The sequence below is a fragment of the Aulonocara stuartgranti genome (genome assembly GCF_965226115.1).
Source record: "Aulonocara stuartgranti genome assembly, chromosome: 6".
Lineage (NCBI taxonomy): Eukaryota > Metazoa > Chordata > Actinopteri > Cichliformes > Cichlidae > Aulonocara > Aulonocara stuartgranti.
The window spans coordinates 14,899,018-14,915,410 of record NC_138944.1 but is presented as its reverse complement, the minus strand read 5'-3'; the positions used below and the strand labels follow the sequence as shown (position 1 = coordinate 14,915,410).

Genomic DNA, 16,393 nt, shown 5'->3' with positions numbered 1-16,393 from the left:
CAATTTCAGTGAAAGCCTCAGTTAGATATAGGGCCTGAAAATGTGCTCTACCAATTGGTTGACCAGAACGCTAAAGGGTTAATGACACAAGCCTAAAAATAACCAGTTTGTTAAAAAGGAGACAGAAAATACGAGAGCAGAGTAACAGTTACAATGAATATGCTTTATTTTCCTTTTACAAAAACAGAAAAAAATCACCGTCTAGAAATACAGGTATACAAGAAATAACAATGATGAGAGTATTTGCAGTTGAACGCCTGGTTGTCAACAGCCAGCTGGGTGATAATAATAGTAATAATAATTATAATAATAATAAAAGAAAACAGAGTTGACTACTAGTGAATGTTAAAGCTTCCAACCAAATTGCATCCTGTGCAGCGCATCAGTTCCCACAGTAATGTGCTAAGCCTTCGCCTGAGGGGGAGAAACGAGCTTAGCATGAGAGTAACGTGGGGAAATGAGGCCGCAGAGGGCTCCGCTTCTCGTGTTAGTTTAATCATAATACTGTAATACTGACTTTGACCCACACGCTCTAGCTAGGATGATATTACAAACGCAGAGGTACACGGTGGATATGATGATACGAAGCACGGCGACAATACAAAAGAAAAGAAAGCAAAATGAAGTGTTGAGTATCTTCTTCTTGATGTACCTGTTACACCTCTGTGAGGAAGCTTTGCCCGCTTATGTTCTTATTTAGTGTCTAAGGCACTTTTAAAGAAACATACTGTTTAGTGTTGACGTTTGAGGAGGGAGGGGGGCACAGGAGTCTGCCATTAATGGGCACAGGTGGTGGATATGGGAGCCCTGGCGTGTGGTTTTCACACTGTGGAGGCTGCTGGAGATAAAGCAGAACTAAGAAAAAAAAAACCTCTTGAATTCAGACAACCTGTAATGAACGAAGAACAAGTGCTTGATCGGATCTGTCAGAGGTCTGAAGATTTGGGATTAAAGTCGCAAAATATAGTTTGTATCTGCTGATTTGTGTTTCACTGCTGTTCTGAGGGGTTTTTCCAGCACACTCTGTTAATCATTTTGCTGAAGAAAGAAAAATATTTTCTTTAAACTTTTGAGATCTGTTTTTATTTGGAATTGCAAACCGGTGCAGACAAGAAGTATTTAAGGGGAACTCGACTGATGTCTTTAAAATAAATGGACCCAAACTGATGCACTAAAACCACCATTACTCCTCATGGTGCCTACATTACCCACAATGCAACTTAACCATTGCAATACAGAGAGGAGTGTAGACTACAGAGTCAGACTCTGTTCCAACTCCATCTACACTTTTAAACTTGTCTTGCGCTGAAAGCAGCCTGTAATGCCTGTTTCATTCACATATTTAATATAGGCGACATTAATACTCAGGGTTACATGTCAACCAAGCTTCCTGCTGCCATCCTTATGGGACTTTTGCCCACATTTGGCCTGTATTAGATTCTCAGATGAGCTCTCTCCTCCTCCTCCACGTATAAAGAAGCCAGCTGAGGTGTTCTGGGCGTGTCCTCCTGGAGGAGACCCCAGGGCTGACCCGTGACGCTCTAGAGAGATGAGGTTTTTGGGTTGGCCCAGGCAGACAAACATCTGTCTCAGGCACTTGAAACTTTTTGTCCGTGCTGGCTTAAAAATGTTAATATTTCTCCATCCAGCTGACAGTGAGTGTTTCAGTAACAGCAGTCGAGTGTTGTTAAATCACACCTTTGCTTCTTAAAGATCAGAGAAAAGCTAATGCTTGCTGAATGTTGACGTCTGCGATCTTGAATTTTTCAGTTTTATTTACAGTATATGTTTTACCAAATCATAGCATAAAGTCAATTTAAAGGTAATACAAAGCAAGGCTGACAAACACTGTAAATGTGGTGATAAGGTGACTAGTTTTAATCTTCGCGTCTAATCGGAGCACGTGATTACAACCATTTAGTGTCGTACTGAGTGCAGCTTTAGTGCTTCCGGTTTGAGCTTCTTTCCTCTTTGTTGGCTTTAAGTTTGAATTCTCTGTGCATGTTCCAGCATTGGTGCATCATTCGCGGCTCGGGCCAATCCACAGGACAGGTCGTTAGCTTTAGATAACCAGTTAAAACCCAGCGAGACATTCTTTTATTACATGTTGAGATGAAGCCACAGAGAAAATATAATACCTCTTTTTTTGTTTGTTTTCACAGTAATATACTTTCACTTGAGAGTCTGTGTTTTTCTATTGCATGTCCCGAGATGTTAGTTGTTCCCATAAGTGCTGCAGTGTAAAAGCCGAAAAAGAAACATCGTCAGAAAGAGACTCATGCAACAAAAGCAGCCGGCGCTGCCGTCCGGAGGCCACAGTGACCTTGGTTTGTGTGGGCTTTTAGGTTTTAGTCATTCAGAACACTGGATGGAGGGAGCGTGTCAGGTGAGAGATGGCTTTTGCATGACGAGTGAGCAGAACACTTAAAACACCAGAGTCAGACACTTTTCCTTGTAGTCCTGCATTTCCAGTATGAGTTGCGGCCACATGACGGACGTGATGTGCGCACACCTCACAACCTTTGCCTACACGCAGAGTTTCGTTTGTATAAAAAGCACTTTGTACCTAAAAAGCAGAGCAGATGATTTCTGATGGGACGGGTGGGACGGGGCAGGTGTAAGGGTTATGATGCTGAGATGATGCTGACGGACGAGCCAGGACTAGCAGCTTGTCAGAGGAGAACGGAGTAAGGCAGAAGTGTCCGTTTGTCCTGTGGCACTCCAGATCGGAGGCGTTCCTTGAGGAGGGTGGTGGATTTTCCCTGCAGATGTGACGGATGAAAAAAAAAGGGCTGTCAGGCATGCTCCGCCCAGCTTGAATAGAAACCTCTCATCGCTCTGATCTTCTGAGTGGATTGAGATGAGTCCATGTGGACTTTGGGGGTGGGGGAGACACAGTTGGGGAAAAGGGTGGGGTGAGGAAAGAGGCGGTCGCTGCTGCGGTTACTCGACGTTGGTGTTTGGCGTCTCGTTAAAGTCGCCGGAGCGGCTGTCTGCGTCGTCGTCTGACATGTCGACGGAGGCGCCGTCCAAGTTGAGGTTGCGCCGGCCTGAGCGGCCAGAGGAGAAGCTGCTGACTGGACCGCCACGCCTGGGCAGAACAAACGGAAGAAAGCTTTAAACCTCCAACATTTCAGAAAACATAGATTGTGGGATGACGAGATACCACTGTGGTGGAAGAAGAGCCGGGAGGTGATGTGATTGGCTTAAACGCAGGAAAACTGTTATTTTGAAAGACGTATGCGGTTCTCAGGAGCTCCAGCGGGCGCTAAGATCAACTATAAAAGTGAAACTGTGACCGCTGCTGACACAAATACATGCTAACATAACATAACATCACATTTACCGGTAACTGCATTTTCATTCATTATGATGGAGGATGGAGCAGACTGTAAACACACTGCAATGACAGCCACAGCTTCAAAACCTTAAGACTGACCAGTCTGGTAATAGTACCAGTGTAATCACTGGCGCTGTGTACCTGAACAAAGTGAAAGAGCTGCAGTAATATTAACTAAATGAGATCACATAGTTGTCTGACTACAGTTTAGTCAGACAGGAGCCTCCCTGGCTCCTCCAGTCTGTGTGATGAGGTATCCTCGGGCAAGACCCTGGACCCGAGTTTCCCCCGAAGCGTCCATCAGTGTGGATGGTTGGAAGAAGGTTGAATTAGACTTGTGGCAGAGAGTGCTAAAATAGAGTAGAAAGGTGATCTATAAGTACCAATCCATTTACTCAATCGCCTCCCGGCTCCATCACCATATTGGAGGAATGACATGCAGGAATGAGAGCTGTCAACATGATGAGGGTGTAGAGGGTGTAGTGGGAGGATTGGTGAAGTGAGTTTAGCAGATTCTTAAAATGAATAATAAGTTAAATGATCAAAACTTTGGCAAACAGCCTGACCCAGTAATAATGATCACGATTATTACTGGGTCAGGCTGTTTCCACTCTGTGTTTTTTATCTCTGCACTGTTTCGGTATCTAGTTCAGGTTCTGGGTTATTTTTAAAACCGGTTAATCGCCGTCCTCTTTGTACCTGAGGCGGTTCTTCAGTGAGGTGACCTCTCGGGTGAGACCCTCGCTGGCCTCGGTGGCATCGTCCAGCTCCCTCTGCAGCTTCCTGCGAGCGGCATTTGCTCTGGTGGCCTCCTCCTCCGCCTCCTCCAATTGACGCTTCAGCTGCTTCATGCGAGAGTTCGCCTTCTCCATCTGACGCACAGATGGAGGGTGAGAAGTTGTAGAGAACCGGCAGTGTGAATGCAGACGGCGCAAAGCCTAATCATTTCCTGTGTGTCCGTACCTGCTCCTTGTACTGGTCGGCATGACGACGCTCGTCCTCCACCTGCATCATCACCTCCTTCAGTTTCTTCTCTGTACGTCGGACGATTTTGTTGGCTGCCGCTCTCTCCCTGGAGGTTTAATAGCAGAAAACGTAAACATGACCAAATTATCGTAGTCTACTCAAAAGGATCTAAAATCTGCTCTTTAACATCTGGATTACTTGGCTTCCTGCTCCAGCTGCTCTTCCAGCTGCAGGATTTTGGCTTCCAGAGCAGTGATGGACGCCTTAAACTTTGACTTGACAGCCCCCTCCAGCTCTGCCAGCTTGGCCTTCAGCTCCTGTGTTCATGGTAACAGAGCAAATATTCAGTTTGTTAGTTTAGAGTTGTGATCAGGAGGTCCTGTTCATGCACCTGAAGGATCATGTTCTCGCGTATCTCCTGATCCCACTGGTGCATCTGTAACGTGCATCTGCAGCAGAGTTACAGTAGAGCTGCGGGTCAGAGAAACTGAATCTGGGGATCACATTGTGCTACTGAACCCCCAAATACGAAATGCTTGTGTCCTGATCTGCTGCCTCTAGTATAGATCAGGGGTGTCAAACATAAGGCCCGGGGGCCAGAATCGGCCTGGCAGGATTTGACAGGATTTGTAGTAGATAATGGCAGATGGTGGAAGAATAGAGCTGTGGTTTAGACCTCGGAGGAGACTGGTGGCAGCTCCCGGGCTGGGCTCACATGTACTAAAGAGAGGTGAAATGCTTAAAAACAAAGAAACAAAAACATGAGATGAGGTGTGGGAATGAAAAAGAGAACAGCTTGTAGTACAGGAGGGTGTAAACAGAAGGGAAATGAGAAAGATAAGCACTGTAATAAGCTTCAAGTCTACGAGACCTTGTTTTGTCGCTCCAGCTGCTGGCGGGCGTTCTCACTCTTCTGCGCAGTGTTGCGCTCTGCTGCCAATTCAGTATTCAGGGTGTCGACCTGAGAGAGAGAGAGAGAGCGCGGCAGGCAGGTGAGAGGGATTGTGGGAAAAGGAGAGAGCAGACAAACACGTTGATGGGTGTTTTAATTTTACTGTGTTTAGTGTTTAAAAGAAACATTTGCACGCCACAAGTTTGTCTTATCCTTTCTCATCAATCAAGAGGTTTTTGGTACATCACTCTCTGTGTCACTCGCTTCACCCACCAACCTCCAGGAAACACTTGACAGCCAGTTGGGAAATAAAATGTTTTCCCTAGCAACCAGTAGCTGAATCACATCCAGATAAAGTTTGTGACACTGCTGATTATTTAGTGTGCCTACCTGCAGGTTGGCCTTTCTGAAGCGGTCGTTGAGCAGCTCCATGTTGCCCTGCTCCTCCTCCAGCTCCTCCTCCAGCTGGGTGATGCGAGCCTCCAGCCTCCGCTTCTCCTCCAGCAGCGACGACCTGACGCAGAGTTTCTATTAAATTTCTACTGATTCACAGCGATTGTAAGACTATAAAACAAATCATTTGATCCCTGAGGGGCACATAAAACCTGGCTAATTATTAATATGAAGTTTGGAAAAACTACATGTTCATACTGACTTTCCAGAAGCACTGCTGGAGATCTCGTCAGCCAGCTCATCCCTCTCCTGTTCAGCATGTCGACGGGCCCTCTCTGAAGCTGCGTGGTCCTGCGCAGACACACACACGAGATCATTTAGCATTTCAGACGTTACACACAAATAACTCTGATTATCACCACAAAAGGCAAAAGTCAGAACTTCACCTCCTGAAGCTGCAAGATTTCAGCTTCCAGACTCTTGAGTTTCTTCTCGTTCTCCTTGGACTGCGCGAAGATCTCATCCCGGGAGGCTCGGGCCTCCTCCAGCTCCCTCTGGTAGTCTTTCATCTGAGCCTGCAGGAGCAGCAACGTGATACGGACAAGCTTAGAGACTGAGATAATTGAAAATCAGGACAGACACTAAGCAAACATTTGCGTACCTGTAGTTTCCGGAGCTGTTTGATGGCCTCGTCCCTGCCTTTGCTGGCAGCTTCGATCTGACCCTCCAGCTCGTTCAGGTCCATCTCCAGCTTCTTCTTGGCTGCCACAGCCACAGATCTCTGCTTCCGCTCGTCCTCCAGCTCTGCCTCCATCTCACGTACCTGCAAGAAAAAAACAACTTAATGCAAACACTGTCATTCTGATGATGTAAATGAAGATAAACTGCACATTAAAAATGTGGCGTCAGTCCTTCAAGATCATCAGCCACTTTGTACCTGTTTGACCAGCGCTCTTTTCTTCTCCTCGCCCTGCTCGTCTCTGGCCTGCAGGTCTCGGTCAAACTGAGCCTTCATGGCTTGCATGTTGACTTCCAGGCGGAGTTTGGCATCTTCTGTGGCCTGCAGCTCATCCTCCAGCTCCTCCAGCTGTGTTCTCATCTCCTCCACCTGCTGCTCCAACGTACGCTTGGACTTCTCCAGCTCATGGACCTGTGAGCAGCCAGAGGAGTGGCAAAAATGTGACACAGCTGCACAATAAACTTATGAAATCCTGAGATTTCAGGTCCTCAGGTATTTCTGTGAACATATCTTAATCAGCAGTGTCACTGGAGAGGTCAAAAGGTCACTCACATTCTTCCCCACATCATCCTTGGAGCTCATCAAGTCCTCCATTTCAGCACGAAGTTGTTTGTTAAACCGCTCCAGTTCTTCTTTGGCCTCCAAGGCCTCCTCCAGAGCTCTGGCCATCGACAGAGCCTTGGTCTCCTTCTCTCTGGCCTCTGCCTCAGCGCGATCGCGCTCCTCAGCGTAACGAGCAGAGATGGTCTTCTCCTCAGCCAACATCTAACATAGATAACAGAGCCTTCATTACACTGAACAAACCGTAAGAGACCTTCAATATCTCATCTCTGTTTGATCTCCGGTACCTGGTCAAACTTCTTTTGCTTCTTTTCCAGATTGGACACGATCTGTCTCTGGAGGTCCAGTTCCACCATCTGGTCATCCAGCTCCTGCTGCAGTCGGTTTTTAGTTTTCTCCATCTTGTCCAAAGACATTGTCTTCTCCTCCAGACGCTGGTTGGTGAGCTCCATGTCCTTCTGGAGTTTCCTCTTCACCTCCTCCAGACCCTCCATTGCTCCCACATCCTCCTCCAACTTCTTCTTTGTCTCAAACAGCTACAAAGACATTTTAAAAATATTTGTGACGTGACCTTTGCTGGCCCATCAGTGTGTGCTGGAGAGATAATCAGCTGAGGTTTACCTGCAGATGCTGAGATGCTAATAATAGTTTTATTAATTATTAATCCAAACCACATGTTTTGAAGTGACTCAGATTTTCTCTTCATTTATCTGTGAAGCCTCACTGAGTTACAGTTGTATGCACGCTGTGCTGCACCTGCTGCTACAGGCGCTCACAGCAGGTAAACAGCTGGAAACGGTTGCCGGGCCCTTCTCCTGGCACTCGGCTTCAGCGGTACCTCGAAGGTGTTTCTGCCTGACTGGTTTGTGTGCGTCAGATGTGCCCTACTGTGAATATGTACCTGAGCCTGCACGGTCTGCAGCTGTTTCTCAAGGCTGCGTCGTGCCTCCTCATCCTCTTCCTGCTGCTCCAGCAAGTTGTTCTTATCCGCCTCCAGCTGGCGGATTTGGCCGCTCAGGTTCAGCTTCTGACGCGTCTCCTCCTGCCGCAACTCCTACGCGCAAAAACCACGATCAGAAACGATGGTCAAAAGACAAACGAAAAGCAGTTACACCAGTTTTAGTCTTAATACGCTGATACTTTAGCAGAGGCTGTCCTCGTTGGATGTGTGTGAGAAATACAGAGGCGAAAGCTGATTGGCTTCACTAGAAAGCTTAATGTTGATTAACCTGAGGTCTGTCTAAAAAGCACAAACACATCACCAGCACCCAAAAGTATTAAACTATTATTATACTTTAAAGTTTTTTTTAAAATTAGTTTTTATTTATTTCTCAAGTCAGTTCAGGTTTATTTAGCTTCAGTATCTGTTTTACTTTTCAAAACTGTAATATGGACGTATTTGTCATTTTTTGATAACAGGTATATAAACAATTTACTTGTCTTAAATGTTTTTGTGGTTTTATTTCTGCTTATTTTTTATTAACCATAATAATCTTGCTCCACAGAGGATTTATCAGGTAAAATGATGATTTCTGAACACGTCTCCTGCAGCTCTGAAATCATCAGGCAGAAACGTTGATGCTGATGGTCTTTCGTACCTCAGAGTCTTGCAGTTTGCTGTTCAGGTTTTCAACTTCTTTAGCCAGCTTAACGCCCTTCTTCTCTGCCTCCTCCAGCAAAGTAGACACGTTGTCCAGCTCCGTCTGACAAACAAATGGAAACACATTAAACAAAACTTTCCCTTAAAAACGAAAAAGGAAAATCAGTCCCAACAATGAGTTGGCATTTACCTGGAGCTTGTGGGAGCGCTCGGCCAGCTCTCCCTTGGCTCTCTCCACCTCGGTGGCCCTGGCCAATGACTCCTGCAGCTGAGCCTCCAGCTTTTTCCTCTTGTGCTCCGACTCAGTCTTTGCCTGCTGCAGAGCCTTCACTTCACAGACCAGCTCTTTGTTGTCATTCTCCAGGCACTGCTTGTTCTTCTCCAGGTTGGCCTTGAACTGCACAGATCAAATAAAAATAAAAAAAAGCTTTTAGTGACATGTATGAAGGTAAACTGAAGACCTTAAAGGTTAGAAAGGTTTGAGCAGCTCACCCTCTTGGCCTGCTCCAACTGTTCGGACAGTTCCTCGAGCGTTGTGGCGTGCCTCTGCCTCATGTCCTGGATCTGAGCCTCGTGGTTTTTGGTCTCCTCGTCAATGGCCTTCTTCAGCTCTGCCACCTCCAGCTCTCGCTTGCTCCTGGAGATCATCCACGTGGGAAACAGTTAAAAACACAGGACTGCATATAAAGATGGACGCAGACTGAAGTCTATAGAACAGAGAGTGCTACCTGACGTATAACAACTGTGAGGTTCACTTTCTCATCACTGATAAATGAGCATTAATGAGCACCTGAGTTCCTGCTGGGCGGCCGTGGTATCTAGTGTGTCCTCCAGCTCAGTCTTCAGAGCTTCCAGCTCCTCACTCAGGTCTCTCTTGAGTTTCTCAGCTTTACTTCGACACATCTTCTCAGACTCCAGATCCTCCTGAAGCTCCGCTATTTGCGCCTGCAGCTCCCGAATCTGCTTCAAAGCGTTGTTCTTTTGCACCGACTCCTCATCACACCTAGTTGGAGACCCACAAACACATGTCAGTTTTTCCAAGCAGGTCTTAATCAGAGAATTAAATAAAATTCAAACACTTTCTCAAACCTTCAACTGATGATCTGCATTTCTACATTTCCTTTTTTCTCTCTATATCACATTTGTATCTTCAATTCAGACGTTATTCAGAAGACATTAAACAGACTTCCTCACTCGAACATCCTTCACTGCTCTTTACACTTCACACAATTTAGATCCTTAGCATTTAATGTTTTCATGCTCGTAAGTGTGCAAGGCCCCTTTTTGGGTTTGAGTTCAGTAAATTTCATCATCACAGGATGAGCTTGAGGGTCCAGGTGGATGTTATTTTTCCTGTTGGTGCAGACACAACACTACAATGAACCGACATGTATGCAGACGTCAAACAACGACAGTGACGCAGAAGCTCATCGCAGCAAAATTCACTGGTTAATGTAATGTGTGAAGTACTGAGTGAAAGCAATCATTTTTCTTGTCAGTGGTTTGCTGTTTCGCACCAACTGATGAGCTGGAAAGTCCACTGAGAACAACAAATATGACCAAATATGACTGTGTGCAGAGTTTGATTAAGGAAAAAAAAAATGAAGTGAATTCAATGAAAGGTAAGTCCCTGCTGTCCTTTCAAGGATGAGATAGCCACCTGTGCACACATGGTGGCAGTGTGGCGAACTGTTTACAGCTGAAGCTGTGTGTGAGTGTATGTGTTCCTCATCAGAAGAGGAAAATGTGATGGGACTGCTGATTTGTTTGCAGCTGGATGTGCGTCCAAGTAAACCTCGTGCTGGCTGCAGCGTTCCTGCGACATTCCTCACTAATGTAGAAATCTGCTGATTAAACACACAGAACGTCAAAATGATTCAGTTTTATAATTAACACAGTGAGACCGCTTTGATTAAAAGCACTAATGACTCCCATATAATTGCAATGCTCCGTTTTCCAATCTGTCAAAGATGACAGGATTGTTCTCAGAATAGCTGCTGAACTCAAAATGAAGCACATCAGCTTTAATGAAAGCCTAATTACGTGCGGCTGTGACTAAACCGATGATTTCTGTGTGTGAAATTGGTCGGGCAGATGTTTACCATCAAACCCCGTGTCTGCTGAACGGAGGGGAGCACTGAGAAGTCCCATTAAAGTGATCAGAGCTGACCTTCAGAGGAAAACACCTCCACAGCTGTTTACCTCATTAGCAGTTTTATGAAGGATAAATATGGAAAACAAATCAAACATAAAAGCAAATGTGGACATTTAACCGCTGTGGAAAATAAATACATAAAGAAAATATTTAGCTGGAGGTTAGATGCAAACAGTACCAGGTGGAGGAGATGCAACATCTAAAGTATGAGAAGCTAATATTCACTCCATACGACTCGTGATCCATCTTAAGAGAAGAAGTAATATTAACAGAATATATCCATCTGCCTGTGTGATATACGTCTTGTGTGGTATCATGTGCTTTAAGAGCTGTTAAAACATGATGACAGCCCGTTTTCGCTCTTGACTCCTTGTGCACGCAGCGCATCAATCAACATCAGTGTGCCTGTAATCAGACGCGGCTGCCCCGAGACGAAAGGTCCGAGCCGCCGTCGCTTGAGGAAACGCCACAGAGTGCCTGAGTGCTGAAGCACGTTCGCCGCTTTAATTTCGCAGTTGCACGTGTTTCTGTTATTGAATGGCTATTTCAGACTAACGATGGAGTGCTGTTGTCATGGAAACGGGAAGCAGTGCAGTATAGTTGCGCGTGAGGATTTATGTTCCTGAAATGAGCAACACTAGCAGTTACACATTACCACACAAGCGTAGGTTTGCAGAGAGCAGCTATAAAAATACTTCAGCAAAAAAGTTGCTTTTTTTTTTTGTTTTTTTAATGTGGCGAAAAAACTAAATCGCGAGCTTTGTTCACAATCTGACTCACTGCTGCTGAGCTGCACCTCTCAGTAAATCTTCATATTGGCTTTTTAAAAATATTTTTTAAGAGGCGGTTTTGTGCTGGGACAGTGTTTACGTTTCGTGGAGGTTGTGTGACACACTCATTTTAATGTTTTTTACCACTGACCTGGCCAGAGCAGCCTGCAGCTCCTCCTCCTTTTTGGCCAGCTGGATCTTCAGCTCCTCTATCTGTGCCTGAAGCTCCGCAATCTGGTCCTGCAGGTCGGTCGTCTCGGCGTCCAGCTTGCGTTTGGCTTTCTCCAGCTCCTGACGTGTTTTCTCTTCTTTCTTTAAACGCTCTAAAGGGAAGCACAACCACAGAAACACAAATACAAAGGTGGTCACTGATCATAACAAACTTTTCTGTTTGGAGTTAAACTTTTTTTTTCCATCACTGAGTAAGCTCACAAGTTGTGCAGCAGCCATACAAGAAAAAGGCCATTTAGAAGGTGTGAAAACACAAACATGTAATCATATTAGCTGCTAATTAACTCGCTGTACAGTTGTAAACACTAAATCATTAACAGTCATACTGCATGTCCCAAATGACCTCTGTGCTGTTCTATTTTTATGAAGTTTTGAACTTGCTGGCTTATTTAAACTCCAACACCACCCCCGTCTACCCTTTACACACAGCCCCTGTTTTGTGCCTGTCCTTTTTTTGGACCCCACATAGAGCTGGTAACAGCCTACTGGTAGCGTCTTACCCTCCAGGTCAACCATCATCATCTCCTGCTTGTTCTTGACCTTGCTGAGATTCTTTGCTTTTTCCTCCTCCTCAGTCAGCTGGGAGGTCATCTCGGCGATCCTGTCCTCCAGCAGCTTCTTCTCCTGTTGGGTTGAAAAAACCAAAAACATCAAGACTCAAGACCTGCAACTGCTGTATAAACGCGAAAAGGTCTCAGTACTTTATTGCCAGGGGGTCAGTCCATGGATACTACTGAAATACTGAGAGCCTCCAAACAAATCCCCACAATTAAGTCAATCAAATAATACAGCAGTTGCCTCAAGGTCTCTACAATAATACAGAGGAAAAACAACAATCAGGCGACCCCCTGTGAGCAAGAATTTGGCGACAGTGGGAAGGAAAAACTCATTAGTTTTACCTTAATACCGTTTTGCAGGCTGCTTTCCCATCATTATTTTTAATCTTTTACTCTGCCTCAGGTTCTGCCCTCTTAGCTAACCCGATGTTTCAAACAAACTTTCTTCTGATTGTCTGCTCCTCTCAAAAAAACAGAGAAAGGATTAAGAGGCAGGCGAGTGATGCCTGCAGCTGTGTGGCTGAGATAATGATGAGATGGTAGCGGTTCTCTCTCAGTGACATAATTCAAACCCAAAAGTAGAAACAAATATCTGAAACTGAGTGTTTTTATCTTTCAGCTCATTCTTTGAACCTTTGGCCGTGTTTAACATGAGCATCCACCACTGCGATCATATATAAAGGTTCCCTGTGGTGGTATTTAGAGGCCTGACACTGAAAACTAAACCTTTGAGTTACAGACTTCTCTCTCTGCACACATTTACAAGTTTGGTTACAGACCAAATTGATTGAAACGTAAGTAAACAGCTCTCCACACACATTTATAAACTGCAGAATAACATTCCAGTTACCTGAATCTAGTATAATAAACTGTAATCACTGACTGAAAAATTGCAGGATCTTCTACTTTATCTGAGTTGCATCATTACACTTTACAGAGAACAGACAGATCAATGAGGAGGAACAGTCATGAGCTTCAAAGTCTTATTAACTGGTGGGACTATAACCAACGCCATCTATTAACTGTGCCATACAGCTAACCATTTCCTCTATTTAGCTTTGTGATGAGATTAGAAAGCAGATGGTAGACAGCAGCACCCTTCATTGCACAGGCTGCTATTGAAGCTAGCAGGCGACGCGTCACCGTCATGCAGAGGAAGAGCTGCAGCCGACGCTAATCAGTTTTAAGGCCTTCCTCAGTCTGAGTTTGTACTTGTTTCTGTCCAGCATCAGGCCCCTGTTCACTTATTAAGAAGTCTGTAATAACAGACTTCAGTTTCTAAATGTTTTGCTCAGATGTTTAAAGAACAGCATACAGTGTAATTTACTGCTGTCGCTGATGTTCACTGAGTTAACATGAAGTTTTATACAACATGTCTTGTTCACTCGTTCACACTAGCAGCATTCTATCTATCTTTCTATCTAACACTCACTCACACTCTGATGAACGCTTCAGGAGCAACTCAGGGTTCAACATCTTGCCCAAGCATGCTTTAGCATGCAGGCTAGAACATCCAGCGCCGATAAGCCTTTAATGATTCCACCTTAAAGAGCTTCCTCTACTTTCTGGGTTTTGTTTGAACCTTCATTTTCAGCTAAAATTGCCTCACCTTGAGAAACTTGGAGTTTTGGTCCTCCAGCAGCAAAATGTCCTCCTCCATTTTCTTGATCTTCGACTCAGCGGTCACTTTGTCCAGCTGCAGTTTTTGTCTTGCAGCTTCCTCCTCATCCAGCTGCTCCTCCAGGTCCTGTAGGAAGAACACGGCACACAAACATTTGTAACATGAAGATGGCAAAATCTGCAGTTTCCATACAGATGAAAGTTTAACACACTCATTTCTTTAAAGCCCAAAATCACAACCACGTCTGTACAGATTAAATATTTATGACCAAGTGATCTCGAAGCAAAATAGGAAAAAAACATCCTCATTTTTAATGCTTCAAGTCACTTTAGAGTTAATCTGATTCATCAGCTTCTCTGGGTTTCATCCAATATACAAACTGAACAACACAAACAAAAGAGATATCTCATTTAAAATAATCAAAGGTTAAAAAATAAAACAAGGAAAAGTGTCTTTAGGATCATTTAATATTCAAATGAAAAAAATCATCTTTCACAAACAGATGATGGGTATGCCGACCTCAGTATTTGAAACTTAATGAGCATCCGTCATTGTTACAGTGTAAACACTTAGCTGGATGTTGAAGCATCAAATAGAAAAATAAGAGAAGGTTGTGTTTCAAACTATATAAAGAGGAGATGACGTAAACCTGGATGTGCGACTGCATCTTCTTCTTCTCATTCTGCAGACTCTGGTTCCTCTCCTCCTCCTCCTCCACCCTGGACTCCAGGTCGTGAAGGATCTCCTCCAGCTCTTGCTTCCTGGAGAGGAGACGAACTCTCATCTCTTCAGCCTCGGCGAACAGCTCCGTCTCCGCGTGGAGCTGCTCTGCTAAAATATTCTTCTCCTCGAGGAGCTGGAGAGAAGAAACAATTCAGAAAATGTGTACCACCTTCACGGCTACAAGTCCTTCCAAAAACTATGAACGTGCAATTTCCCTGAAGCCGTCATCAATAGATTTTAATAAATTATAATTCAGGAGAAAGATTTACTTATAAGTTGAGATATTTTTACCTGCTGGTGTTTCCTCTCCATCTCCACCAGCTCATTTTCCACCTTAAGTTGCCTCTCCTTCACTTTTACCAGCTCCTCGTCTTTGGCTTGCAGCTCCTCCTCCTGCCTGGTGACCTGCAGCAGCGGCTTCACCTGAGTGAGAGAGGAACAAAATTAGACATTTTAAATACTAAACAGAATGAATACAATTTTTTTTCACGGTCATACTGGCCGGTTAATGGTAGAAAGCCAGTAGTTTTACTACAGCAAGTAGCATTTTTCTTATTATCAGCACTTTCCTGCCATATGTAATTATTCCCTCTAATGTAATTAATGGATTAACATGATTAGGACCAAGCCGAGTTATATCAAACAGACTGAGAGACTGTTTGGATTAAGAAATTCTGCCAGAGAAATCTGAACACTGATTTCTGAAAAAGTAGGGCCTTAGGGCTTTAGCAGAGTTGGAGGGCTGATACGAGCGATATAAGAGCCATCTTTTGCTGTCAGAGGTTGGTGTCGTGGTTCTCACCTTGGTGAAGAGTCTCCACCACTGCCAGTGTCGCAGCTTCAAATAAGCAGCACAGTTCCTCTGCAGGACCTTCAGGGCACTCAGCTGCTGCTGCTTCTTAGCGAAGGCTCTAAGACAACAAAATGAGAGATCAATATCTGAGCTTTTTTGTTTTTGTTGCACTATAGCCGAGCGACATCAATTGACCACTTTTTTAAAATAATAATTTGTATGTTAGGGTGCACTGACATATCACCACCTTTCCGGTTAAAAAAACAAGACCGTAAGTGCACGTATGTGGTTAAGAGTGCAACTTTGTGCTGAGCAGTGCATGATGCGTTTTTGGAGCCTCCTGCAGCCTAAAGCAGAATTTTATGTTTCAGCAATGGTGGCATGTTTGCTCTCCACTGGCACTTCGGGGATGTCCCATCTGCGGAGAGGGAGTGTACAAAGTATGTGTTACAACCGGCCTGTGGGCCACTCTTGTTTGTGCTGTTGTTGGGCCGTCAGCCAGCCGCGGAGAAGAGCGAAATGTTAAGAATAGTGAACAGTGTCCACTGCAGCCACTGTTGTGCCTCTCATGTTGTATCTTCCGATCTCTGAAGTTTTTGATTTTTTCACAGTTCTTCCATTCCCGGTGAGCTTCCATTCTCCCTTCCTTATTTCGGAGCATTTTTCAAACAATCACCATTTGGCAGATGCAGAGGTCGTCCGCATCCAGAGTGAGTGAATCAAACAGGAAAGGTAAAATCGATGCAGAGCTCAAACTCGCTCTAACGCTCCCTAAAGCGGAAAAGCTTTCCAGATCTATTACCAACAGTTACCTAATGGTCTCATTTTCCAGCTGCGCATTTCATCATTGTATTTTAGACATGAATGATAACAGAATAATAATAGTGATGCTTCTTCTTTTGCGCAGCAATAAAAACGATGACCTGCACATCACTTCTATTTGATTTTCTTAATATGTTGAATACCCCGGGCTTAATAAAACATGGCAGAATATTTTGAAGCATTAAGATAAACATGCAAACAAACACCACAGATACATTTACACTTGCTGA

The 16,393-nt window shown here is 44.5% G+C and overlaps 1 protein-coding gene across 3 annotated transcripts in view; it reads right to left on the bottom strand.

Moving 5' to 3' along the window:
- Positions 1-142: 142 nt before the first annotated feature.
- Positions 143-16,393, bottom strand: part of LOC309708920 (myosin-10-like) — a 63,859-nt gene continuing 47,608 nt past the window's right edge. For all 3 annotated transcript variants that reach the window (XM_082537271.1, XM_082537272.1, XM_082537273.1), the window contains 23 exons: positions 15,351-15,459; positions 14,840-14,971; positions 14,475-14,681; positions 13,814-13,951; positions 12,148-12,271; positions 11,568-11,739; positions 9,282-9,494; positions 8,984-9,128; positions 8,682-8,888; positions 8,490-8,594; positions 7,793-7,945; positions 7,179-7,427; positions 6,883-7,095; positions 6,529-6,741; positions 6,253-6,414; positions 6,038-6,166; positions 5,854-5,942; positions 5,589-5,712; positions 5,178-5,267; positions 4,505-4,623; positions 4,304-4,412; positions 4,040-4,212; positions 143-3,091 (listed from right to left, as the gene is read on the bottom strand). In XM_082537271.1, coding sequence (XP_082393397.1) covers positions 2,944-3,091; positions 4,040-4,212; positions 4,304-4,412; positions 4,505-4,623; positions 5,178-5,267; positions 5,589-5,712; positions 5,854-5,942; positions 6,038-6,166; positions 6,253-6,414; positions 6,529-6,741; positions 6,883-7,095; positions 7,179-7,427; positions 7,793-7,945; positions 8,490-8,594; positions 8,682-8,888; positions 8,984-9,128; positions 9,282-9,494; positions 11,568-11,739; positions 12,148-12,271; positions 13,814-13,951; positions 14,475-14,681; positions 14,840-14,971; positions 15,351-15,459 — 3,523 coding nt within the window. In that variant the 3' untranslated portion in view covers positions 143-2,943. The remainder of the gene's footprint in view (positions 3,092-4,039; positions 4,213-4,303; positions 4,413-4,504; positions 4,624-5,177; positions 5,268-5,588; positions 5,713-5,853; positions 5,943-6,037; positions 6,167-6,252; positions 6,415-6,528; positions 6,742-6,882; positions 7,096-7,178; positions 7,428-7,792; positions 7,946-8,489; positions 8,595-8,681; positions 8,889-8,983; positions 9,129-9,281; positions 9,495-11,567; positions 11,740-12,147; positions 12,272-13,813; positions 13,952-14,474; positions 14,682-14,839; positions 14,972-15,350; positions 15,460-16,393) is intronic.